General features: G+C 44.0%; 1 protein-coding gene across 4 annotated transcripts in view; it reads right to left on the bottom strand.

Moving 5' to 3' along the window:
- ELAVL1 (ELAV like RNA binding protein 1) overlaps positions 1–26,989 on the bottom strand; it is a 146,788-nt gene that overhangs the window by 11,810 nt on the left and 107,989 nt on the right. For 3 of the 4 annotated variants that reach the window (XM_029610878.1, XM_029610879.1, XM_029610880.1), the window contains one exon: positions 19,155–19,380. In XM_029610878.1, the coding sequence (XP_029466738.1) occupies positions 19,155–19,380 (226 nt within the window). Of the gene's footprint in view, positions 1–18,863; positions 18,917–19,154; positions 19,381–26,989 lie in introns of all 4 variants that reach the window. The other variant, XM_029610881.1, reaches the window with a different exon arrangement.

Raw genomic sequence — 26,989 nt, 5'->3', positions numbered from 1 at the left:
TCTTGCACTTCAGGTCTGAGATCTGATGCCTTCAACCAGGCCCATCTTCGTGCTGTAATGCCAGCTGCTGCTGTTCTTGAGGCTGTGTCAAAATTGTCATAAGCAGCCCTTACCTCATGTTTCCCAGCCTCCAGGCCTTTGGCAATGATGGTTTGCGCAGATTCTTGGAATTGTTCTGGGAGAGAATTTGTGTATATGACACAGTATCAAAGGGATCTCTGGAAGCAAATGGAAGTGTTCCATTTGCTTCCAGAGATCCCTTTGATACTGTGTCATATACAGTTGATAGGCAGAGATTCTGGAAGATAGAAGTGCACCTTGGTACACTTTTCTGCCCAGGGAGTCCAGAAAGCGATGATCCTTCCCTGGAGGAGCTGAGGAATGTGGACGTACCCTTTTAGATTTTTTCTGGGCAGATTCTACTACCACAGATTGATGTGGTAACTGTGCCTTCTGAAAGCCTGGTGCCTGTTGCACCAGGCTTTCAGAAGGCACAGTAGGTAGTGTCTACACGTTTGTTGACTGCTGGAACCGTGCATGGGTGTTCCCACACTCGCTGTTGTAGGTCCAACAGGACTTCGTGGATGGGGATTGCCAGAACTTGTTTTGGTGGGTCCACGAACTGTAGCACCTCTAGGGTATGTTGTCTCAAATCCTCTTCTGATGAAAGCTTAAATGGTATGGTATCAGCCATATCTTGGACAAAACTTGAAAAGGATAAGTCCTCAGGTGGGGATCTTTTCCTTATTTCAGGAAGTGAGGGTTCGGACATGAACTCCTCAGAAGAGGTAGTTGACTTTTGATCATCCCAAGAATCTTCTTCATCTGGTTCTTGATAGGTGGTTCTTGGGGTTTTTCTTATATTTCTGGAAATACCTGATGGTCCAGGTAAAGGGTCATCAATGGTAATCATGGGAGGATTGTCCTCCATGGTTCTCTGAGGAGTTTTGTTGACGACTTTTGATATTTTTGCAAAAGTCGTTGAAAGAGTGCTAATTCCTGAGGGTCACTATCCTCTTGTACTGTTGTTATCGATGAAAGGATAGGTGGCCTCGATGTAGTTGTCGAGGGTAATGCTCTCTGTGTCAATTCCGTCGATGGCGGTAACATCGAAGCTATCGGTATCGATGAATTAGCTGGGATTTGAGCATATATCGACGTCGATGACGTAATGATTTTTGGTGTCGACGTCGAATCTCTTTGTACCGGAGTCAAAAATGACCCCGGCATCGGTGTGCCCACCGGCATCGGCAAGTTTGCCGGCATTGATGTAGAAAACATCGGCATCGACAATGAAGTCGGTATGGTAAGTTGTTCCTTCAGAGCCTGTGAAATCACTTGTCGGATTAATTCTGACAATTCCGGCCGCACAACCGTTGGAAGCAGAGCGGTTGAGGGCGGTGGCGTAGGCTGAAGCACAAGTTCCTGAGACGTACCTTGTGTTGGCTCTGGTGTCGGCAATGGAGTCGAGGTAGGCCGAGGCGTTGAAGGGTCCGACGTTTCCTGATGTCTAGGCCGCTTCGCTGTCGAGGGTTCCTGGGAAGCCGGATCAGACAACGAGGGGCTCCGATGACGGTGTCGATGTTTAGATTTTGATTTTTCTATCGATTTCGTCGACGTCAAGGACGATGAAGGGGACGAGTGATCCTCCGATGGTCCCGGGCGAGGTTTTTTGAGGACTATGCGCTTAGTCGCTCCAGCCGGAGGCGACTTCGATGACTGTGATGGAGAAGGTATCAGTTGCAGGCTGAATAAATGCTCCATTTTTTCGAGCCTGGTTTTCCTTGTTTTTGGAGTCATCTCCGCGCATTGTGGACAGTTATGAACGTCATGTTTATCTCCTAAACACACCACACATTCGGTGTGCGGGTCTGTAAGAGACATTTTTCTCGTACACACAGGGCATTTTTTAAATCCTGTGGACATTGTGAAATCGACGGCCGTCGATTCGTCTGAGGAGAATTTTTTAAGATCTCCGAAATCAAATTTTTTGACTGGGTTACTTACCGGCCGGCAAGAAAAAACCCAGAGAGATTTTCTGTGACAGAGAATTTCAATATCACGACTATTAAGTCGAGTAACAGTTGAGGAAAAAACTCAACGGCTCCGGACCCGCGATGCTAGCTGCAGCGCGGAAAAACGAAGACTGAAGAGAGACACCTGTGGCAGAGAATATCATAGCATGCTGGGCATGCTCAGTGGCCTCACTGGGCCAGTCAAAAGTTTCTAGAAACTTTGACAGAAAGTTTTCCCGCCTGGGCTCCGTTCAGTGACGTCACCCCTATGTGAGGACTAGCATCCTGCTTGTCCTGGGATAATACCATTTACAGTAAGCAAAATTTGCTTTTTCCATTGATAAGCAGGCTTAATTAGCCATGATCTGTGGGCGGTCTCAAGCTGAGGGCTGTTGCAGAGCTTTTACTGAACAAGCAACCTGGACTTCACAATGGAGAGTAGACTACTGCGAGAACAGGTTACGCAAAACTGCTTGTCCAATGGTACTGTCAGTCCTGGAGAGGTTGTTCAGACAGCAATGGGATGTTAAGATATGAACTGATGACCAAATTGCGTTTCAAAACAGCATTCAAAAGCTATTCCCCAAAGTTGAGCAACAGGAAAAGGCAGAGTTCTAAGCTGATGAACTGCTACTGAGACTGCAATCCTGGTAAGGTGTAGCAGTGCTGAATGCATTCTACTACCCAGGCAGACAATGTACATTAGGCAACTATTTTTTTTTTATTTATATTTTGGGTTAACTACAAAACATAGATCTCCAATAAACTGAATATTAATTTGAACGCAGTACAATTTTTTAAATCAATAATACTACCCCCATCAGACATTTCCTACCTCCCCCAAGGCTTAAGAACAATTATTAGATGATTATGCTATCAGTTGTTACAGCATTTATAATGTCCCACTGGTACAGTGAAAACAACAGCATATGCAGGGTTACAGATCGTATAAGTACACTATAAGGGACTGAATATTAATGCTAATCACGAGTCCATCCTCCCTAAACCCTCCTTGTCGATCCGCGATGCACACTGTGTCACATAAAGAGATCATATCAAGTTAAGTTTGTGTATACTATTTCTCTTTAAAGCAGTAAATTTACTTAAATGATATATACGTTCTAAGTGTTTGATTAGATCTGATAAAGGAGGTGCATCAGGTTTCTTCCAATAAAATGGCCTTTCACATCAGGCTGCTAAAAATATCTGTTGCACCAACAATTGCGTGTGACTATCTCTGCCTGTGGGACTGGAATTCCCAATAAGGCATATTTAGAAGCGTTAAAGGATTCTTCACCTGTAGTACTTTAAAAAGAGAATCTTCTCCCAGAAACTATCACCACAGTCCCACCATTTATGAAAAAAAAAGATCCTATTGCCCCACATCTTCAACATTATTGATGCCAAGTCTGTTAGCGTTGTATGTGACAAACAGATGTAACGCCCGGTGATACGGTTGAGTTCTTTTCTTATAACAAAGGAAGATTCTTTTACAGTCTAAAGACACGAAGGGCTCTTACTCCTTCATGGACACAGTCTCAGAAATAAGGCAGACAATACAATACAAAGGATTGATAGATATGGAACATCAAAACAACCTTTAGTAGAAATATCGGATGAGTGGGAAGGAACACCCGATCATAGAAAAATTTTAGGTATCGCATATAGCGGACATGAGCTTGCTGACTCTTGTAGCTAAGGTAACTGCGGTAAGGAACGCTATCTTCAATATCAAGAACTGAAGAGAATCTCTCTGTAGTGGTCCGAAAGGCAGCCCCCATGAGTTCAGAAATGACAACATTCAAGTCCCATGAAAGGGGAGGATTTTGTACTGGGGGATAAATGTGGCACTAGCCCAAGCTAGATATCAGTAAATGAAGAGAGATGGTGTGGGAAATTTTAAGCAGGAGTTAGCTTGCAGAAGAGTATTGTACCGTAATAGAAAGGAATGAAGCAAAGAATCACTATTAGTGCAAGTATTTGAAATAAGGCCTATAAGTTTGAGAATAAATATGCCATTTTTCTTAGCCTGCTTGTAACAAAAACCAAGTCCTGAGATCAGATATATTGAAAGAGCAGTTACTCAAAAAGGCTAACTGTGCAGATATCTGAGGAAAACACAACACTAGCCTTTCGGTCACACCTAGCTGCTCACTGATGAGATAGCAGATAGTTGGGGCCTCAAAGAACACATGGGGGGTGGCCCAGAGAAGAAACTAGAGCAAACATCGGCAGAATTAACATAAAAAGACCTACTTCAGACTAACTGCTTGAAATCAGAGAACAGCAGCTCGGAGGAAAAGCTTTGGAACATTACCAGTGGCTAATGGAATGACCGATGAGCTGTTCTGATTTCCCAACGCGTTGTGTTTCCAGATTTTCCAAAATATTTTGTGTACATATTCTTTAATGCAATCTCTAATCTTGAATGCTTTTATTGCTTATTCTCAGACTTATAAGTAACGTTTATGCTTATAAATAAGTGTTGTGTAATCTATGACAAAATAATCACCAATTTTCCTACCCACTACAGATAGTTTAGTGTGTACATAAACGTGGCAAGCTACTAAGATGTTAATATGTATTTTTACTGAAGATGTGGCAAGGTCTCGTTAAAAAGGAGGAGCAAGTATGTTAGCAAGAGTTTGGGCTCTCCAAAAAATGGGTCCAAGGTTTGCCTGTACCATTTGGAATATCCGATCCATTTGAAGATATAGCGCACTCTGGTGGATGACATGTTAGATGGAACCAAAATGTTCTCGATCACTCTAGACAAAGAGATGAGCAAGCACTGAGCATTCAATATCTAAACTATTGGCTTGAGGTATGGAGAGCCTGGATGATAGCACATTCCTTCGCCCAGAGTAAACAATGTAGGATCTGTACCCAGATATGGGGGCACTGTGGGAAAGTCGTACTAGATTTACAAACTGTGTCTGTCTGGGCCACGCTGGAGCTATAAGAAGCAAGGAAGCATGGTCTTAAGGCAGCTTTTACATTGCCCTGGCAATGAGTAGCAGCGGTGGAAAAGTGTCCATGCGGCTTGTTCTCCAATCGAGGAGGAAAGCACCCTGAGCCAGTCTGAGATCACTGGGTAGAGTTAAGAATTGATCTAGTTTTCTGTTCTGACAAACAGGTCAATCGACACCTGATCCCCTAAAATGAATAGTATGTTGGCTGTCAATTGTCACAAAAAACACTCATGTAATTGAAACATTCCTCTGAGATGACCTTCAGCATGTTGGAGGTTCTCGGAAGATAGGTGGCTTGTAGGACAGGCCAATGTCTGTTCGCACACTCCCCAATTTTTAACACTTCCTTGCAGAGAGGCCACGATTTTATGCCTCTCGGTTTACTGTAAAAAACAAAACAAAAACAAAAAACATTGCAACCAGGTAGGCCGTTTGAATTAAGATGCTCTCTCCTCAGAGAAGATACACGAACTTTGATAGAGCATATCTGATTCCACTTAATCTGAGCAGATTCATCTGACAATGGCTCTGCTCACGAGACCATGTGCTTTGGGATCCAAATGATCTCATGCAAGCATCCCCCCCCCCCCCTTTTCGAGGTGTTCATCAGTATCAAGATTTCATGAGGAAGAGTGTGAAGAAGTACCCCATCCTGAACCACAAAGGGGAGGAGTGTGAGAGTGTGTTTACCACTAGAAGAACTCTCACCTCGGAAACCTGGATTGTGGTAGATAATGGTTGGGATGGCTGATCCCACTGAGAGTGGAAAGCTCAGAAAAGATAATGGCTATAAAGGTGGGTCAGGGACCATGTACAATAACTGCCGCCATATGTCCCGCCGCAACGACAATTGCTCCAGCTGTTGCATGGTGAGAGATCAGTAGTTTGTGAAAGAGCAATATCATGATGTACATGATCTGTGGTTATAAATGCTCTCTTCTAGCAGAGATGGTTATATGTTGTTTTGATATTACATGGTTCTACTACATCTGGGGGATAGTCTGGTACCTCTGTTGGTTTGGGGTATGGTTACTGGGGAGGGATGTGGGATTTATGTTATCTACTATTCTTATACACTGGCTTGAAAAAGTATTCAACTCTAAAAAGTCAGATTTGTATGGATTACAAATGATACACAGATTGTTCCAGACAGTATGTTTACTGCAAAGCAATATGCTCGTACAGCAAATTTTCAAAGTCACTATTCATTCTCTCTCTCTGCATTTTTTGTGAAATGAAATTAAAACTGAAAAATGCTGCTTGCATAAGTATTCATCCCCTTCAGACTACTACTTGGTAGAACCACCTTTTGCTGCAATAACAGCTTTAAGTCTGATGGGTAAAGTTTCTACCAGCCTTGCACACTGTTTGGGAGTAATTTTGCCCATTCTTCCTGGCAGATCTGCTCCCGGTTGTTCAGGTTGGTTGGGTGATGCTTATGGACTGCAATTTTCAAACAATACCACAGATTCTTGACTGGATTGAGATCTGGACTTTGACTTGGCCACTGTAGAACATTCACCTTTTTGTTGTTCAACCACTCGTGTGTTGCTGTGGCCTTGTGCTTGGGATCATTGCCCTGCTGAAAGGTGAACCTTCTCCCAAGTTTTAGTGTTTTTTAGCAGATTGAAACAGGTTGTCTTGCAGTATCTCCCTGTATGTTGCATCATCTGTCCTTCAAAAAAATATGCCCAGTCCCCGCTGAGGAAAAGCATCTTCACAACATGCTGTCACCATCCCCATACTTTACTGTTGGGATTTACTGTTTGCTGAGGAATAGGCAGTGTTAGGTCTGCGCTACACAGAGCGTTTGAATTTTGGCCTAAAACCTCCATTTTTGTCTCACATTACCACAAAACCTTATCCCACATTTTAGTTGGTCTCTCTGATGCTTTCTGGCAAACTCCATAAGTGCTTTGATGTGGTTTTTCTTCAGTAATGGCTTCTTTCTAGCCACCCTCCCATGCAGGCCAGTTTAATGCAGAGCTCTTGATATGATTGGCTGGTGCACCTCCATGCCAGTCTCAGCCACTGGTGCTCCTTCAAAGTGATTGTTGGCCTCTCGGTGGCTTTCCTCACAAGTCTCCTTCTGATGCTGAGTTTTGAGCAACTGCCTTGCCTAGGCAGGGTCTGGGTGGTATGATGCAGCTTCCATTTCCTCACAATTGATCCAACAGTGCTCACTGGGATATCACTTGGGTATTATTTTGTAGCCTTCTCCTATCTTGTGCATGTCTATAATTTTATCTTTAATTTCTTTAGAATGCTCTTTGGTCTTCATTTTCACAGCTTTCCTTCAAAATTAGGAGATCATTAATTCAAAAAAGTTGACTTTTTTAATGATTCACAAGTATAGCACAATTGCAAGCCAATTAATAGGGCAACATCTTTCACCTGTATAAACTTGGAGCTTCCGCAGCACAGGGGTTGAATAGTTATGCAAGCAGCTTTTTTCAGTTTTTAATTCTATTTTACAAAAAATGCAGAGAAATAATGAATTATGACTTTGAAAACCTACTTTAAGAGCACACTGGTTTGCGATAAACACACTGTCTCAAACAATGTGTGTAAGTGCTACTAGTAATCCACAAAAGTCTTCTGACTTTTTAAGGGTCAAATACATTTGTAAGCCACTGTATATTATTTTTATTTTGGCAGAAGATGACTATTGAAAATCTTAATGTTAAAAGTTTGATTTCTCCCCATAAGAGAAGCAAAGCACTTCTTGCCTACATGCCATGTGGTAGCCCGCAATGGCATTTTTCGCATGCTCCTGTGCGTGCTTTCCTGCCCTCTTCAGGACATAGGTGTATGCAATGCGTCGTGGGCTCCCCAGACGAGGTTGGAAGCATCAGTGGTGAGAGTTATTTGAGGGTCTGGAGCCTGGAAGGGCAAGCCCTGGAGGAGATTGACCTGATTTCTCCACCAGGCGAGAGACTGACGGAGTGAGTCGGTTACGTGGACATTGGTCGACAGGGGCTGAATGGATTGAGTCCATTGTGACCTTAGAGTCCACTGCATGACTCTCATGGCCAAGCGGGCCATTGGGGTGATCTGAACTGAAGATGCCATGTGTCCCAGGAGGATGAGAAAGTGGTGTGCAGTTGTGGAATGCTGAGACTGCAGCTGGTGTGGAAGAGACACGAGAGTGAGAGCTCGCTGTCAAGGCAGAAAAGCCTTTGCCTGCAAGGTGTCCAAGTCTGCCCCAATGAACGATAAGGTTTGAGATGGGACTAAGTAGGATTTGTCGTAGCTGACGAGAAATCCGAGCGAAATTAGAATGTGTAAGATGTAGAGACGACAGAGCAGCTTGCTGAGTGAGAGCCCTGATTAACCAATCATCTAGATAGGGGTAGACATGGACACCTTGAGTCCTGAGGAAGGCTGCAACTACGACGAGGCATTTTGTGAAGACTCGTGGTGCAGACGCGAGGCCGAACAGAAGCACTCAGTATTGGTAGTGCTTGGGGCCTACTAGAAACCTCAGGTATTTGCGATGAGATGGAATTATCAAGATATGAGTGTAAGTGTCCTGGAGGTCTAGAGAGCAGAGCCAGTCTCCTCTTTGAAGAAGAGGAAGAAGAGAGCCCAATGTTACCATTTTGAACTTCTCTCGCTGGAGGTACTTGTTGAGGGCACATAGATCCAGCATTGGACGAACGCCTCCCGATTTTTTGGGGATTAGAAAGTACCGGGAACAGTACGTCGATAGAGGTGGAGAGTCGGTGGAATGGAGAGAAAGTTCAGACAATAACCTTGAGCAATTATCGCTAGGACCCACTGGTCTGAGGTGATTGAGTGCCACCTGTTATTGAAATGGCACAATCGACCTCCCACTGGTATGAGGGGCAATGGAAGCTGGCTGCTGCTCTCTATGCAGAAGTCAAAAACCAGAAGCAGGGCCCGGCTGAGGAGCTGCTTGCGGTTTTTGTTTTTGTGTCTGAAGAGACTGAGCTTTTTGAAACTGTCTCAAAGAACGGGTTCTAGATGGTGGTGGGTAGGAATTCTTCGGGCGGAAGAATGACTTCTTAAAAGTCCTTCCGAAAAGGCTGTTTTGAAGACTACTCAGAAGGCATCAGAGAGAGCTGTCTCAGGGTCTCATGATGGTCCTTGAGTTCCGCCACCGTCCGTTGAATTTGCTTGCCAAACAGATTGTCTCTCCTACACAGGGCAGGTCGGACAATCTGTCCTGAACTTCAGGGTGAAGGTCGGAAGACTCGAGTCAGGCCCATCGTCTTGCCGAAATAGCAGTTGCAGATACCTTGGTAGCAGTGTCAAAGATATCGTAAGATGATCTGATCTCATGCTTGCCTGCCTCAAAATCCTTGCTTACTAGGGTTTGGAGTTGCTCTTGAAATTGCTGAGGCAGGGAGTCTGTTAAGTCTTGTATCTGCTTAAATAAGACCCTGTTGTATTGGGTCATATATTTATTTATTTATTTTATTTGTTGATTTTTATATACAGGCATTCGTGGGAACATCATGCCGGTTTACATTATAACAAGTTAACAATAGAGTGAAATACAATAAACAGGGAAGGGGAAGGGGGAGCAGCAATGAAGGAGGAGAGAGGACAGCAGTAGGAAGGATAGAGAAAGATTTTAAAGGAACATTCGAAAAATAAACAATATATGTACAGATGGATATTCGAGGAAAAAAATATAAATTAATAATAAACAATATATGTACAGGTGGGCTGGTAGGTACCAGACCATTGATGTCAGCGAAAGGGATAGAAGGGAGGGACAGGGAAGGATAAGCTAAGGGTGGAGGAGGGGAACTAATAACAGTATTTATTAGTCTTTGCTAGGGGGAAGAAACACTATTTGGAGACTTTGCTTAGGGGGAAGAAAGAGGGAGAAAGAGGAGAGGCAGATAGGAGGAGGGGATGGTGAGGGGGCTAAGGTGTTAGAGTGTAAGCTAAGTTTGGTCAACATCTGGATACGCTAATGTGAAGAGCCAGGTTTTGAGCCCTTTTTTAAATTTAGAAAAGTTAGATTCTAGGCGAAGGGCCATGGGCAGGGTGTTCCATAGGGAAGGGCCGGCAATGGAGAAGGCCCTTTCTCTGGTTGAGGTGTGGTGGGCAGATTTTAGGGAGGGGGTGTATAGAGTTCCAGCAAGGTTGGATCTGGAGGGGCGGGTTGATTGGAAAAGTGGTGCATTCTCAAGCCAAGTGTGATTTTGATTGTACAATAGATTGTGGAGAATGGTGAGTGTTTTATATATAGAGCTGATAAGAGGCAATTCTGGAGATGAGCATTGATCCCTGGAAAACACAGCGACCAATGGCATCTAGGAATTTCTGTTCCTTGCCTGAGGGAAAGGAAGTGTGAGGTTTTGATCTCCTTGCTCTTTTCTGGGCAGATTAGACAACCACAGATTGGTGATCCAATTGAGGTTTGCAAAAGCCTGGAGCTGACTGAACGAGATAGGTCGTGTCAGCTTTTCTGTGTACTGGAGCAACCAAGCCAGGATGTTCCCAGTTCTTTTTGAGGAGATCTAGAAGAACCTGGTGGATAGGGATGGAGGTTATTTCCTTGGGAGCAGCCAAGAATTGTAAGAGCTCCATCGTTTGATGCCTGTCATTTTGTTCAGTCTGCAATTGGAAGGGAACCAATTCAGACATTCCCTTCACAAAATTTATGAAGGAAAGGTCCTCTGGAGGAGAACACTTTCTACGTTCAGTAGGTGAAGGCAAATCATTGGTGTCTGGTGAAGAATCATCAGTCCAGGTGTCGTAGGGATCAGCACCTGCTCCTCTAGGGACTAGAGGAGGACAGAGCGGTGTGATCCCTGAAGATCCTGGTCGAGGCTCCGAAGGACTCGAAGGAATAACTGGAGGCACCGATGAGGGCATCGAAGACACCGGTGCAGGCATTGAGAGCATCGATGGATGGCTCAGTGGTGCCAAAGGATGTGTCGGAACCGATGGGTGGATCGGTGGCACCGACGGATGTATCTGCATAGATGGCTGAGGCATCAGCAGAACTCCCGAAGGAGGGATGCGGAACGGGTTTCACCTCCCGATGACAAAGCAAGCAGGGAGGGCACCGGAGCCATCGGTGACCCAGGGTCCATCGCTGGAAAAGTGGCCACAAGCGCTTTCATCCTCTAGAGCAGCGGTGCCAACGCTGCTGGAATCGGGTCAATGGTCGGTTCCGCAATCAGTGTTGGTGCCGGAGGAACTTGGAGTCGATGCATTGCCTTGTCGATGCCCTCCTGAACCATCCTGTCCAGTTCTTCTCGGAGACCTGGAGCAAGCAGCCCCGGCTCCAGAACAGAAGAAGGATGCAGAGGCATAGCTGGAGGGACCACAGTTAAAGGCGGAGTTGCGGCTCCCGATACCCTGTTGGGTGAGAGTTGCCTTGGTGACCCGGTCGCTGAAAAGGTCAGTGCCTTTTCTGGACAGAGTTTCTTCGATGGCGGCTCGGACAATGGCTAGGTCGATGATTTCGCTCCCTCGATTGTCCGAGACTTTCGATGCCAGTGGTGATGTTTATCTCTACGTTCCCTTCGGTCCTGAGGGGGAGAAGAGGGTGTCAAAGGCCGAGATGTCATCGATGCCGGACGGTCACCGGCCGGTGGTCGATGCTGGCGCGAAGTTGACTGTGCCAGTTCTGACGACGTCAATGCAATGGACAGCATCAGGGTTTGAGCACAGAAGAGAAGTTCCATCTTCTCCATTCTGGCCTTGCGACCTTTTGGTGTCATTAGAGCACATTTGGTGCAGGTCAAGACATCATGCTCTCGTCCAACACACATTACACAGACTTTGTGAGGGTCTGTGATGGACATGGTGCGATTACAGTCCGGGCACCGATGAACCCCAACGCCATGGAAAAAATTGAGCCGTGGTACGGTCAACGGCCAGTAGACCGCGAGGGCCAAACATGACGGTAATCGATGGGAAACGGGTAAAAAACTTACCGGAGTACCGCGGCTTGAAAAAGTTTAAGGAAGGACCCCTGTGGGGTAAATTAAATTTTAGTAATTCCATGAGGAAAATTCCTGTCAGGAATCTCTGCAGAGCTCCTTATCCACGTGGCTACTGCTGCATGGAAAAAAGAAGACTGAAGAGGGACCCCTGCTGGCATGCCCAGTAGGGGCCAGTCAAAGTTCTGGAAACTTTGACAGAAGTGTTCTGTGATTGGGCTCCATCCTGTGATGTCACCCATATGTGAGGACTACCATCCTGCTTGTCCTGTGAGAATCTATTTAATGGTTGGGTATTTGTGATTTAGATTGGCAACTGTTGGAAGAAGGATACTGGGCTTGATTGATCCTTGGTCTGACCCAGTAAGGCATGTGTTTTTATGTAAAAGAACAATCTTTTATGCATGGAATAGGAAATCAATTTAATAAGAATAAGAGTGTGGCCCTTTCGGGGTCAGGATGGTGATTGATAAGAACTTTTAAATAAACATTTTAGATCGCTTATGCTTCAATATTTGCAGTAGAAAAGCTCCCTGAAGACAAGGGTACTAATTCCTGAACAGGCTCTATGAAGTATATATATTCAAGAAATGGGTAAGAAACAAAATGGACCAAGGTAAAATTCCCGCAAGGATATCACAAGAAATAAAATAAAGTTGTTGAATGACCAATAGTCTTAACATTTATGGAATCAACTAGGGAGGAACAGGCTCTTCAAGGCTGGAGAAGGACATATATATTGACCCCATATACAATACAAAATATTTTTCAAAATTAGGTAAAGAGCCTATTGCCAAACCTAGAGAAAATACTGGAAGAGGAGTATAGTGTACATGTTGGCAAGCCAGTGGCGTAAGAAGCAATATAGGTTCAGAAGGGCAGATTTCTGGTAGTAGTATTGGTTGTCAAGAAAACTGGATTCTTTGTCTGTGATGGACTTTGTACGGGACAAAAAGCCTCAACAATGTAACAATGTTATATCTGAGTTGTTAAGACATTACAGGTCCCTTCATATACATCTATATCCACATATCTATGTAGATAGATATTTGGATATAGATATCTATGACCGCTGAAGAAAGGACCTTTGTCTCAAAAGTACACTAAAAGGTATCACACCTGCAAAAAGTCTACAGACAACAAGCCGTGGCAGATCAACCATTTGGAGTTTTTTGAGAATGTTTGATTCAAGAACTTATATAGGAAATATGATGAATATAGTTTATCTGAAAGTTGGTTTTCATAGAGTATAAAGGATAAGAATTAACGATACCACTTGTGAATCGATAGTGAACCCCTTGAGCCAGTTTTTATCTGGAATACAGTGACCCCAGTGCAGTCCCACACAATATGTGGCCTACTGATGTATCTTTTCTTAATAAAAAGATCACAAGGAAGAAGGAAATTTATTTTGTTTTAATTTTAAATTTCTGGTCTGAGAAAGCTATATTAACACAAAAGCTTTGTTTATTCACAGGTCCTGGGGGTGCATGAAACATATTAAGAGTACAACCCAACACTACATATCTCATACCAAATAACTGCCATTACTGTCATTCATTATTGTACATACATTAAAACCAAACTATTACATTGGGGCTGACATAATAAGCTGTGCGGGTTTTAACTTGTTTTAGCACAAATTGTTTGGTGCTAACCTAACCCTGGTATATAATAGAGGTTTAAGCATCAGTAAAACCCATGGCAACAGTTAGGGCATCACATGCTAATTATAGGGTAAGCAGCCTTATTAATTATTACCTCTGTCCTATTGAAGTTTCAACATCATATCTTCAAGAAGAGCGGTAGTGGAGGGAAGGCATATAGCAGGCCTCTCTCCCAGTGGAGGGAGAGGGCATTGCAGGCTGGATGCCCGGACCCCAACCATAGGGAACAGAACCTGCTCACTTTGTGATTGTGGAGGGAGGCGAAAAGGTTCACATCCGGTGCTTTTCTGAATTTGTGGTCGATTCCCAACTCATCACCTTACAGTGACCGCCGGTCATCAACTGCACGCCAGGTCTTTTTTTTTTTTTATTTTATGGCGTCAACCGGTTTTCATTGGTGCCCCCGGACCATGTCCATCATGGATCCACATGCGGTTTGCATCCTCTGCCTGGGTGCCTCGCATGACATCCATGGGTGTCGTCTGTGTGACCAGATGACCCCCAAAGGCTGTCGGGCGCACCTTGATAAGATGGAGAAACTTTTCAGAGCCCCAAAGTCGGCTCCCTCTACTCCTGTGTTGGCCCCATCAATGCCAAGAGGTCGAGGAGAATCTCTCTACAATCTTCCCCTTGCTGTTCCTCTCGCCAGTACTTCCAAGGATCGCGAGAAAGGTGATAAGTCCTCAATGATTTCACCACTCTCCTGGACATCAGGATCCTTTGCTTCCTCGGCACTAGGGAAAGACCGGGCCGAGCACCGAAGGAAATCCCGCAAACATTGCCACTAATCACACAGACAAGTGCATCCACTTTCAGAAAACAAAGACTCTCTCTCACCACTGGATCCAGGTGGTGCAGACCTTCTAAAGCCTGATCCCTTTTGAAATTGGCCTCCGGACGTCCCACTCAAAATCAATCAATTCTTGAATGGCTTCCATAACCAGGAAAAAAACAAGGCTTTTCGCAAAGAACCCAAAATGGGATTTTTCTTTGGCTCAGACATGGAATCTCCCGAGGTACTCCCAGCATCTTCAAAGTCTAGAAAATCAGAGCCAGTAGCTCATTTCAATGAAAGAACCACAACATAGTCCTATACGGTTCCAGACCCGAAGGAATTTCCCCATCCTCCAGAGCCAGGATCTGCCTCATTATCAGTGCCATCCAGATTCCTATCGGGAGGACCTGCTGCTAATTGATAATAACCTGGATTAAATAATCAAATAATGAAATTAATGGAACAGTTTTGCACAAGAGAAAGGAATGTGTTTTGTTTTTATGAACAGGCCTTGCATGAGAGACAGAAGCAGTGTGTAGAGAACTGTCTTCAGCTCAAGGCCTAGTATACCAGATAACGGTACTTTTAAATCATTAATTTAGGTAAAGGTTCTCCACTCCAAGTAAGAGCTATCCCAAACCAAAAGAGGAAAAAAAAAAGAAAAACCGCTGTCAGCCATACATGTATATAATGTATCTTGTATTAGGGAAGAAGGGAGAGAGCAGAACAGACTAGGTAGTACTTCGCTGTTAGATGCACTATGGTTCTAAGAAAGACTAATTATATATTCATTTCTTGCATTTTATTAATAAAGATTATTCATTAAGACAAGAAGTTGTGAGTTAATACAGAGGGGCCGGCCTTCTGCCCCAGAGCATAGACTCTGGAATTGAACTCTGTGCGCGTGGAGAACACAGATAATGATCCTTTGAAATCCCGGAGTATGGCAGCGCTCCGGTAATGAACATAATCTAGGTGTACTTCAGCGCTTAACAGTAGTACTGGGCGAGTGAATGGTCACTGTCTGCGACTCTTGACGTGATAGGATTGGACAGGGCTGAGGACTGCACTTGAAAAAAGGATTGCATTCCTTGGGGAAAAAAAAAAATTCTACCCAAAAAAAAGGCAGAAGGATGAATGCCAAAACCAGAAGGCATCTGTGCTGTGTCCACTGAGCTACTGTCCCAGTTGATGAACCAGTTAAGGGAGTTCAAGGGTCAGGCACCCCTCCTGACATGTCCTTACCCAGGCCATCAGGCTTAATAAAATCAGAGGAAGATTAATGTACCAAGGCCACATTAAATCCCGAGCTTCTAAGCAGCGCTGGCACAAGTTAGAGGGCACACCAAACTAACGGGCCGATACAGTAAAAATGCGCTCGCCCGCTCTCCTGTGCGCGCGATACAGTAAAAAAATGTATTTAAAGGAGGCCCGGCGTAAAAAGAGGCGCTAGGGGCACTAGTGTGTCCCTAGCGCCTCTTTTCGGAAAGGAGCTGTGGCTGTCAGCGGGTTTGACAGTCGATGCTCAATTTTGCCGGTGTCAGTTCTCGAGCCTGCTGACAGCCACTGGTTCGGAAACCGGACACTGGCAAAATTGAGCGTCCGGTTTTTCAACCAGCGAGCCTATTTCAAATTTTTTTTTTTTTTTTTTTTTTTTTTTTTTACTTTTTTTAAACTTTCGGGACCTCCGACTTAATATTTATTTAGAAACTTTTATATACCGGTTTTAGTGGGGACATCATACCGGTTTACATTTGAACAAAAGGCTTGAAAATACATGTTAACAAGGAAAGTGAACCGGGAGGGGGATAACAAGGAGCAGCGTGGAAAGAAAGATTAACGTAACAGGAACAAGCATAAGTTAAAAGTATAATTAGTTCCTTAATATAAGGAAGTTGCGATCACCATGAGGCGGTGCAGGGATGGGGTGGATGGGGAATCTATTCTGGATATATTTTAATAGCATGGGTGACGAAGCATAGAAAAATATAAAAAAGAATTTGAGGTGACAATATTGACCCATGATTATAAATAAGGCAGAGTGCAAAAATTGCGAAGAAGCATCACAATGATGCCTATTATGATGGTCAAAGATCTCTAGCGTCATAAGTTCTGTGAAGTAGGGAAAGTAGTCATTTAGTGTTGCACATAGAAAAAAAGCCTAACAGTGGGGCCTAGCCCACCTGGGCTGCTCAAACCACCAGGCTGCCCAAGTCCCTTAACCTCCCTCGGAAGCGGGAACGAATGTTGGAACGGCGCACTGAGCACGGAGACCAGAGAAAGGCGAAGGCTTTACAAACACCCCGCCTACTCTGTCTAGCTCTATTTTTTTTTTTTAAACTTTACCTGAGCTCAGCCTTTCCCAGCTGAGTTCAGAGTTGGTCTCCAGCTGCAGGGGGGAGAGGGCAAATACCAACACCGTCGCACTCGGCTTTCTGCACCCACTGCCTTTCAGCTGTGTTAAACAGTTAAGTCCACACCGGCTGAGAAACCAGCTACTGGACCAAGATACTCATCTGAGGGACCAAGGAAATCACCTCAGGAATTCTCAACCGGGGGACAGACCATTTGGTATTACCACAGGAGAGCAGGGCAAATTAAATCTTTTATTTCTCCTTCTAAAATTGAAGCAATCCCAAGTAAGGAGATGCACGTCCACCATCTGCTGGAGACGGAGAATACTGGCAGGCTGATGTCACTACAGGAGTATATATATATTGTGATGTCAGTTTTGCTCTGTCTCCATCTGCTGGTAGAGGTGCATAACCCATTGGGGTCCTGAATTCCTCTATCTGGGCGCTAGGAAAGCAGGTCCCGAATTGTAGTTTGGGAATGATTGACCTACAATCTACTCACTTACCAGTGGTGCTAGTTTCTTTTTATCCATTTTATAGATTCAGCACTGGCATGGTTACCCTGGACTATTCTCCATCATTTCTGCTTTATTCGTGTAGACAGTCAATCCAAACTGTCCTACAGCATTCTTACCATTACTTGATGTGGCATTTTATCCTCTTGAAAATATATCCAGTGTCTAAAAAATTGAATTGCAAGTCATTTAAATATAGTAAGAATACTAAGGAGATTATGATCTAGTCTTGAGGATTACTCATTTTCTGATGGAGCATGTAAAAGTGTAAATAAAGGAAATAAATTACTAGTTTCATCTATTCACTCCATACTGACACACATTACAATGAGCGACAGTTTGCATGTAGCCAGTCATGGTTCAGCTCATATACAAACTTTCACACATCTGTGCGCTAGTTGTTTTCAAGTAACTCCTATAAAATATTAAATGTATTTTCATAATTAAAATAAATTATATATTGCAATTTGTAACTTGCTTACTTTGTCAAGTAACATGTTACAGTATGGCATTGCTTTTTAAAGTTAGCACTCTAAAGGCTTCATTTACACTAAACTCCCTCTCCCACCTGTTCCCCACAGAGAGATAATGGGTAAAACACATTAGTAAATCACTTAAGTGTAGTTAATATTGTGATATTAAAAATGATTTCTGCTGTACAACGCAGAGCACAGTTCACTTGCGATGGAGAGGCAACTATTTCCTTTATGTTTAAACTTTTATCACCAATAATCCTGGTGTTACTAAAACAAGAGATCTACTTGATCAAATCACAATGTAAGTCACTCTTACAGTTGTTTTCCCCCATTCTGATACTGTTTACACTTTCTATACCCCCAATATTAAATTTGTCTATCCCACACATCACTCATTTTTTTTCCAGTTGCTCACCCTAATTACATCTCTTCCAGTACAAAAGAGCAATATCTCTTTCCCTCTCCCTTTTTAAGGCTCTCTCTCCTTTTAACTCTGATAATGCTATCTGTCCTTTCTCAACAGGATTTGTGTTAGCATGTCCTGCTGAAGTCCCATATCCCTAGTGCTATCCAACGCCAAGTTACTACTGGACGCTGTGATGCAAGAGGCGTCACACGTTGCTGGAATCTGGGACCAATACTAAAGATGTGGGTGTTGGCCTAACCAAGGCCACATTAAATCCTGGCGCTAGAAGGAAGGAGGCAGATCAGAATGGTTTTCTTTTCAGATGGTGAGCAGACAGTGGGAAAAGACAGGAGGGAGAAAGGACAGTACACTGAAACCAGATCTTGGGGCTGGAAAGGAAGAGAGCAGACAGTGAGCAGAACCAAGAGAGCAGAGGTTGTGAGGAAAAAAAATAAAGTTAGGTTACAGACAAGGCATTATGAGTTATGAGAAACAAGAAAACAGAAAGGTACGTTTTCTATGCTACAAAACAGCCCTCACCACATCTTCTATAATGCTCAACAAATTCAGATATGTTTTAAAGTATCCAATTTATATAGGATGTGAGCCTGCTCCCAGCAATTATTTAACTGTGACCTCTATTATATGAAGCTATTCAAAGAACATTCTGCTTCCTTCTTGGGAGAACCAGCAATGGAAAGTAGTGGGATTACTTTTTTCCTTGCGTGATTAACAAAACTATGATCCTCACCTGGACAATTCATTCAATGAGGTGTAGTAGACTGCTCTCCATTTTCATTTTTCCTGTATAAAGTCCATGTAGAAGCAATCAACTGACACCATTTTAGACAAAAATCAGTAACCTGTAATACATTACTTTTTGAAAGCAACATTATGGGGCCTCAACAGTATCAACATTTGATGTGTCAATGAACCTGCCTTTTAGCATTATTACAAATGTCACATACGCTGCAAACTGTGCTGGAGGGGAGTTGGGGAAGAGAAAGCAACTGGAGTGTGATTATCTATTCTTCGGACCCACCTGAATCTTTGTGCCTGATGGTGGACTGGCCCTCCAAACCGTCTGGCAGGTGAATGGTAGAGCTGCGAGAGCAGGGCCATATTCTTATTCTGGTTGGGATTGGCTGCAAACTTCACTGTGATGGGCTCCGAAGAGCCAGGTGGCTTATGACCATTGTAACTCGAAATTGCCTCTTCTGCTTCTGACCTTTTGTCAAACCGGATGAAGGCAACTCCTCTGGATAAACCTTTTAAATGATGAAATATTAGTCAGTCATTTCAAAAAAGACAAATCTAGGGTTTTCACTTATTTTTAAGTAGAGAAGACGCCTTTATTAGGACAACAGAATTTAAGATGCAAACTTTCAAGATTTCTAAGGTCTCCTTGCTCACCAAATTTCCTATGAGATTTGTGACTCAATTTTAGAATTAAAATAATTAAAAAAAAAAAAAAAAAAAAAAAGAAAGTTAAATCTGTCAATATAAAGGATTCTGTGCAAGATGTGATACCTTTTACTGGCCGAATCTAAGAATTATCCTAAGGTGGTGATATGCATGACCATGTAGGTTTCATTAGATAATTTATACAGGGCAAGTATTACTGCTGGCCATGTGGGCTTCTTAACACTGTGTACCATGATCTTTTAAGGTGACAAATAACTTTTGGTTTTTTTTGTTTTTTAGGTAGAGGGTAATTAACATTTCTTTCTTAATTTTATATTGAGACGATTATAGTTTAGTCTATTCATGCTAGTTCATACAGTATTGTCTTATTTGTTGAACACCCAAACTAGATAAGTTTGAAAGAAGTCAGCACTTATACTGCAAGTTAAATTACAGCAGATAACTTAAGACTCAATTCTGAAGTAGTGGTTAAGAGCACTGAGCTGAGAACCAAGGAAGCCAGGGTTCCAATCCTGATGCTCCCACTAATACTCCCCTTCTAACCCTGCAAATCACGTCACATTCCACTGTCTCAGGCACAAAGATTGTAAGCCATCTGCACCGGAATGCAGCTCACCTTGAGCTCAGGTTTGGAACAACGAGAAAGTAAATCTAAAATTCTAAATCCTTTATAAATATCTGACAATATCTCCTAATTCTGATGACACAACAAAAAATGTTGTAGTTTGGGTGACTTGAATATTTTCTTACATCTGAATCGATATATGATGCTAGGATATCTGATCAGGTTTATTTTGCCACATGATGTAAATGTGTACCTTGCACAATATTTTCTGTCGATAAGCAGGCTGAATTAGCCGACGTCATCAACAGCACGCTCTCACAGACATTCTCTTCTGCAAGTTAAAGTTTTGAGCTACTGCGTCTGTGCAGCACTTCCCGCACGAAGCACAAGACCTGTCTCTTCAGTTTCTTTTTTTCCGTGCTTAGACATGGACATGTGTTCTACTCTGCGTGTCTCTTCAGGGTTTTTCTTTCTATTTTCTTCTATTTTTGCATCAGCGATTCCCCAAACTGCAATTTTCAGTGCTATGTCGGGCCCGAAAAAACCGGGCTTTAAATATTGTCAGTGCAGACGCATAATGTCTGTCACTGACAGCTAACACTCAGGCTGATACAGTACAGTGCGCTCCAACGGAGCGCACTGTTAGCCTGCTATTGGACGTGCGTTTTCCCTTACCCCTTATTCAGTAAGGGGAGGAAAACACACGCCCAACCCGCGGCACCTAATAGCGCCCTCAACATGCAAATGCATGTTGATGGCCCTATTAGGAATGCGCGCGGGATACAGAAAGTAAAATGTGCAGCCAAGCCGCACATTTTACTTTCAGAAATTAGCACCCACCCAAAGGTCGGCGCTAATTTCTTCCGGCGCCGGGAAAGTGCACAGGAAAGCAGTAAAAACTGCTTTTCTGTGCACCTTCCGACTTAATATCATAGCGATATTAAGTTGGAGGTCCTGAAGAGTTAAAAAAAAAAGCAAAAATAAATAAATAAATAAAAATTTAAATTCAGCCCGTGGCTGTTGGGCCGAAAACCGGACACTCAATTTTGCCGGCGTCCAGTTTCCGAGCCCATGGCTGTCAGCGGGCTTGAGAACCAACGCCGGCAAAATTGAGCGTCGGCTGTCAAACCCACTGACAGCCGCCGCTCCTTTTCCCCGTTTCTACCGCGCCACCTAATTTGAATACTGCATCGCGCGCACAGGGAGAGCGGGCATTTGTCAGCTCTCACGCGGACTTTACTGAATCGGCCTATTGTTACATTTGCCTAGGTCCAGAATATGACCAGGCAAAGTGTAAAAATTGCGGCCACATGTCCCCCCAAGAGCAAGAAGACAGAGTTGCAAAAATAATCAACTTCTGAGAGCGGGAAGTTTCATCTGCCTCAGATAGTTATGCACCTTCACCAAAACACTCCGTTTACTCGTCTCCGAGGTATACATCGTCTGCACATGAGGTGGCCAGGAGGGCCTCTTCAGAGGAGTCAAGGGATAAGAAGCACCTGATTACTTCAGGGGTTGAGGCTGCTATGGCACCTAAAAAAAAACCCCTCAAATCTGCTCCAGATCCGGAATGACCCGAAATGGATGCGTTGAGGGCGCTGTCAGAAGACCAATGTCTGACTAAGGAACAACATACATTGAAGACATTGGAAAAGAAAGGTACTGACGTGCACGACGCATCTGCGCAAGCCATGATGCACAAATCATCAAGAGCAACATGTGCCGCATTCCACCAAGCACTTTGCATCAATGCAAACTTTGACGCAAATGAAGCACTCATAGAACCATGCGTCACAAAAAATCAAGGCGACAGAGTCAAATCAAGTTGACAAGCATAAATCTCCAATCCAAGATCTTTTCCAGAATATTCTCTCTCAACGTCCCTGGGTCTTGCCTATCCTGGTATCGATCAGTTCTCAATCCACTTCATCGCCAGAGGGCCGCTCAGTATGTTCACGATTATCTTCTCACTCAGATCAACAGCGAACCATTCTTCAAGAAGGACCCAAGATTAGACCTTCTGATCAGGAGCGAGGATCCTGGAAGCCACAAAACCCCTATAGGAATTTTATCCGCAAAAGTGCGTCCCCAGGGTAGACCTTCCCATTCCCCTCAAGAGGGGCGGCACCATTCAAAATATGCTAAAACCCCAAGGCCATTCAGTCACAACAAGCCATGGATCAGATGTCATCAATCATAAAAAACCTTTTTTGAACATTACATCCACAATTTTCTCCACCACATTTCCCAGATCCAGGGGGAGATGAGAACCATCATTCACTCCTCCTTCTCCTAGGAAGCATCCATCTCCGGCTCTGGAGGAACAACTGGATATAGCTCAACACACTCCGCTTGTCAGCGTCCAAGGCTCTCCACTGGATCATTTCCCGGATAGTTCAATGGGAATCCCCTCTGACTCACCTGAAGAGCCTCCAGATCATTCCTCTCCTCCAGAGGATCTTACCTAATCAAAATTTGTGGAAAAACTGGGTAATGTTCTAGGAGTAGAGGTCCATAGAATTCCTGACCCTCAAGAGGAAGTATTTGTTATACTAAAAATTCTAGATGTGCCAACTGAACCAACCGCTCTACCATCACAAACTACTGTATTTGTTTTTGTCCAAGTTGTGAGAGTCCCCTCAATCTATTCTGCCAGTTTCCAGGAAGTTAGATTTAAAATTCAGATTACAAAAATCGGCCACATACAGCGTTGTTCAACTTCCTCACCAATCAGTGGTCATTGAGTCAAAAATGAAATGTGCAAACATGTCTAGATTACATGCTTCTCGTCCACCTTTTAAAGAGCAAAAAATCCTAGACGAGTATGCCAAGAAAACTTTCCAAAGTGTCATACTGACTTCAAGAATACAACGGCACCAATTTTACACAGTGCAGTATCTATATGAAACCTTACAGCTACTGAAACCATTTCTCTGCTCTGAGTCAGGCCAACCAATTATACCTCAGCCATTCTATGACTTGCAAGAAGGTCTATACCACCCACTCATGGCAGTATATTAATCCTTTGAGACATTTTCTCGAACCTCGGCGACTTCTATTGCTGCTTAAACAGCCTAACTCCACTCTAGTTCAATCAGAGAAGATGTGCATGACAAACTGGTCAGATCTTCCCTGCTTGGGAGATAACCTGTTTGGTGAAAAACCTAAGGATATGATGGCCCAATTAAAAGACCAGAATGTGGAAGTTCAATCTCTGTCAACAGTATCAGACACTCGATCAATATAGAGATGATTCTATCAACAATATAGGAAACCATACAAATATTTTCTGCCCTACAGGCCACAATTTCAATTGTTCCAGCAACTGCGTTCTCAACCTCAGCTAGCACCAACTAGACGACATGCAAGAGACAAGAAACAACAAAAGCCCTGCCAGCTGTCTCTTCAAAAATCTCCACTATCTCCAGTAGGATGCAGAACAACATCTTTTGCCTCGCAATGGAACCACATTACTTCGGACCAATGGGTTCTTCGAATTGTCTGCAAGGGTTATCATCTGAATTTCCTCTCCAAATCTCCTTTCCATTCTTTACAACCCATTTGAGAAATTCTTCTCAGTCTTCTTGTTCTTCTGGAACAAGAGATCCATGCCCTACTCCAGCAAAGGGCCATTCAATTGGTGCCCAAACACCAAATCAACATAGGATATTACTCTCAATGCTTCCTCAATCCCAAACACTCAAGGCGTCTCCGTCCAATTCTGAATTTATGCTCTCTAAACAAATATCTTAAGAAGGAGAAATTCAAGATGACCTCCCTTAAACTGGTACTCCCATTCCTTCAGGAGTACGACTGGATGTGTTTGCTGGACCTCAAAGATGCCTACACCCACATTCCAATATACCCCTTCCCTTCTGGCAGTTCCTGTGTTTCCAAGTGAATTCCAGACATTACCAATACAAAGTTAAACTTTTTGGTCTATCCTAGACTCCCAGAGTTTTTACCAAGTGTCTGGCTGTGGCTCACCTCAGGCATAAAGGAATCCACCTCTTTCCGTATCTGGATGATTGGTTGATAGTTTCCCCCAACCAAATCTCCCTCCGATGGCATCTGGAATCTACAATCTCCTGTCGAGTCTCTGGATTCCTCATCAACTACGAGAAGTCGGTACTCAAACCAACTCAAATTTTACAATTTATAGGGGCCAGAATAGACTTGATCCAATCTCAAGCCTTCTTACCCCAAGAGAGAATAGATACTTCACCAGCTCCTCAGATCAAGAATCATGGCCCGCTAAGTTCTAGTATTATTGGGTCACATGTCGGCAGCCATCCATGTAGTATCTCACACTCGCCTACACATGCACCATCTCCAATGGGGACTGAAATCACAATGGACCCAATATCTCCAGCCAATGTTCACTGAGAAAACGATATCAGACTCCATGAAGAAGGGCATTCGTTGGTGGTTGAGCCCGGAAGTCCTAACAGTCGGATCACCTCTTCGAGATCTGGCTCACACCCTAATGATCACCACAGACGCTTCCACACAAGATTGTGGAGTTATTCTACTTCATTACAAAACTCAGGGTCAGTGAACAAAAGAACTAAATTACCAAATCTTCTGGAACTCAGAGCCATGAGATATGACTTAATGACCTTTACACACCTGCTGCGAGGTCACATCCTCATGATTCATACAATCAGGTTGCCATGTCTTACGTGAACAAGCAGGGCAGTTAAGGATCCTAGATTCTCTGCAGAGAACCAATATAGATCTGGGAAAGGGCCCTCAACAACTCAATAACCTTGAGAGTCACATACTTACAGGGAATAGCGAACACGTTAGTTGACCGTCTCAGCAGACTATTTCACCTCCATGAATAGTCACTCAACCCATCAGTAGCAAACCAAATCTTGGATATATCTTTTACTACAGAGCAAGACCAAAAGATACCTCAGTTTTGATCTGTACACCCAAGCCGCCTCAGAAAGATACAGGATGCCTTCCTAATATCATGGTCAAGAGGTCTCCTTTATGCGTTTCCTCAGATACCTCTCATTTCAAGAACAGTTCAAAAAATAAGGGACAGGGCTTGCATGATACTCGTAGCGCCCACTTGGCCGAGACAACCCTGATTTGCTTATCTGGTACAGTACTCTGAAAGCGACTCATTAGATCTCAGTCAAGATCCAGATCTCTTGACTCAGGAAGAGGGCTCTCTTCTTCATCCTCTGCACTCCTCCCTCCACTTGATGGCGTGGATGTTGAATGCAAGATTTTGCAGGGATTAACTCTTTCAGAAGATTTTCAAAGAATTATCATAGCTGCGAGAAAATCATCAACTAGATGTAACTATTCCTTCAATGGAAAAGTATGCCGAGTAGTGACACACTCTTCCGCACCCAGGGACATCCTAACTTATTACATCTTTTCAAGTCTCCCTGCTTGTTAACGTAATACATCGTAAGCTGAACGTCCACTGGAATTAGGACCACTTTTTTATTGGTAAGTCTATCTCCGAAAGCCTTTAGCACAAATTGGATCACCCTCAGCTCCAGGACGTTTACCTGATGAAGCCTTTCTTGAGCATATCAATGACCATGGGTGCAGATGCCCTCTATATGAGCTTCCTATCCCCGAATGGTCATATCCATGGTTAAAACAATTTAGACCAGAGAGATTTGGAATGGTATACCCCTGGTCAGAGTGGAACTGTCCCATCACCAGGTCAGGGAGACCCTGTGTGACATGGATGCTGTCTCAGATTCTGGGTGGTTTGCAACCACTGAGATCTGAGGACCTACTGGGCTCTTTTCATGTGGAGACATGTACGTTGGACAGTATATGGCCCAACATTCTCAATATGTCCTATGCTGATGTCTGCTAACTCTCTGAATCATTTCCACTGTGGATATCAAGGCAATACCCTCTGTTACGGAAGGCAGGCTTTTACCTGAGTTGTCTAGCAAAGCTATGAAAAACTAATTGGGATGATGGCTTCAAGTGAGATTTGGGCTAGCTGAGAGCAAACCCTAGTAATGTTGCGTCCGGTCTCAGACGGCTTCGACCTCTGTGCCTCACCTTTCCTCCTTCTCTCTCCTCAAGCCTTGGGAAGATGGCTGCTGCCGCGTCTTCTTGCCACTCTCTCCGGTGTCCCCGGATCGGCAACGGCGACAGTATTCGCCATGATTTTCCTGAGGGCCTCCTAGGGTCCGCATGCCGCTCACGATTTTATCCATGTCATGGCGGGAACCTCGGGGGCGTCCCCTCCGAGTGACATCATCACATCCTGGTATTTAGCCTGCCCTTCCTTTGCTAACAAACGGGCCGATACAGTAAAGCGCGGCCGTGGTTACTTGGTTTTTAACCCGCTTTGGACGCATGACTTGGACGTGTAAGGCGTACCCGCGATTCAGTATCGGCTTTTACGCGTCTTTACCGCTTGCCGAAAAGGACATGTATCCCTTGCCGCCCGCAGCATGTATATGACGTGTTAATGATCGGATTAGCTATTCCCTCCGATACAGTTACCTGCGCCCAAATTATCGCCCTGTTAACCAGCTCATTAACCGCGTCTTTAACCTGAATAGTTACTGCCTACCCTGTCCCTGGCGTTAGTGTGGTGTTCAGTCAGCTTCGTACCGGACAGCGGTTGAGAAATGCTCGAAATGTGAGGCCCGCCTTGTGTGTAGTGGTGCGTGAGCATGCTGACGTGATCGCTCATCATCCCTAATACTTTTATAATATAGAGAGACTAGCGGATTCGCTCGCCAGCCCTCGGCTTGGACGTCCGAGGTCGGGCGCTAAAGGCAGCGGTGCCTACAGTGGCTTGGACGTCTGCTGCCTTGAGCGCTCGGCCGGACGTCCAAGCCACGACCTCGGACGTCTAAGGTCGCAGTGTCCATGATCGGAGGCACCGCTGC

The sequence above is a fragment of the Rhinatrema bivittatum genome, chromosome 8 (assembly GCF_901001135.1).
Source record: "Rhinatrema bivittatum chromosome 8, aRhiBiv1.1, whole genome shotgun sequence".
In the NCBI taxonomy this organism is placed as follows: Eukaryota; Metazoa; Chordata; class Amphibia; order Gymnophiona; family Rhinatrematidae; genus Rhinatrema; species Rhinatrema bivittatum.
The sequence above is the reverse complement of the archived record's forward strand: the minus strand, read 5'-3'. Positions and strand labels throughout refer to the sequence as shown.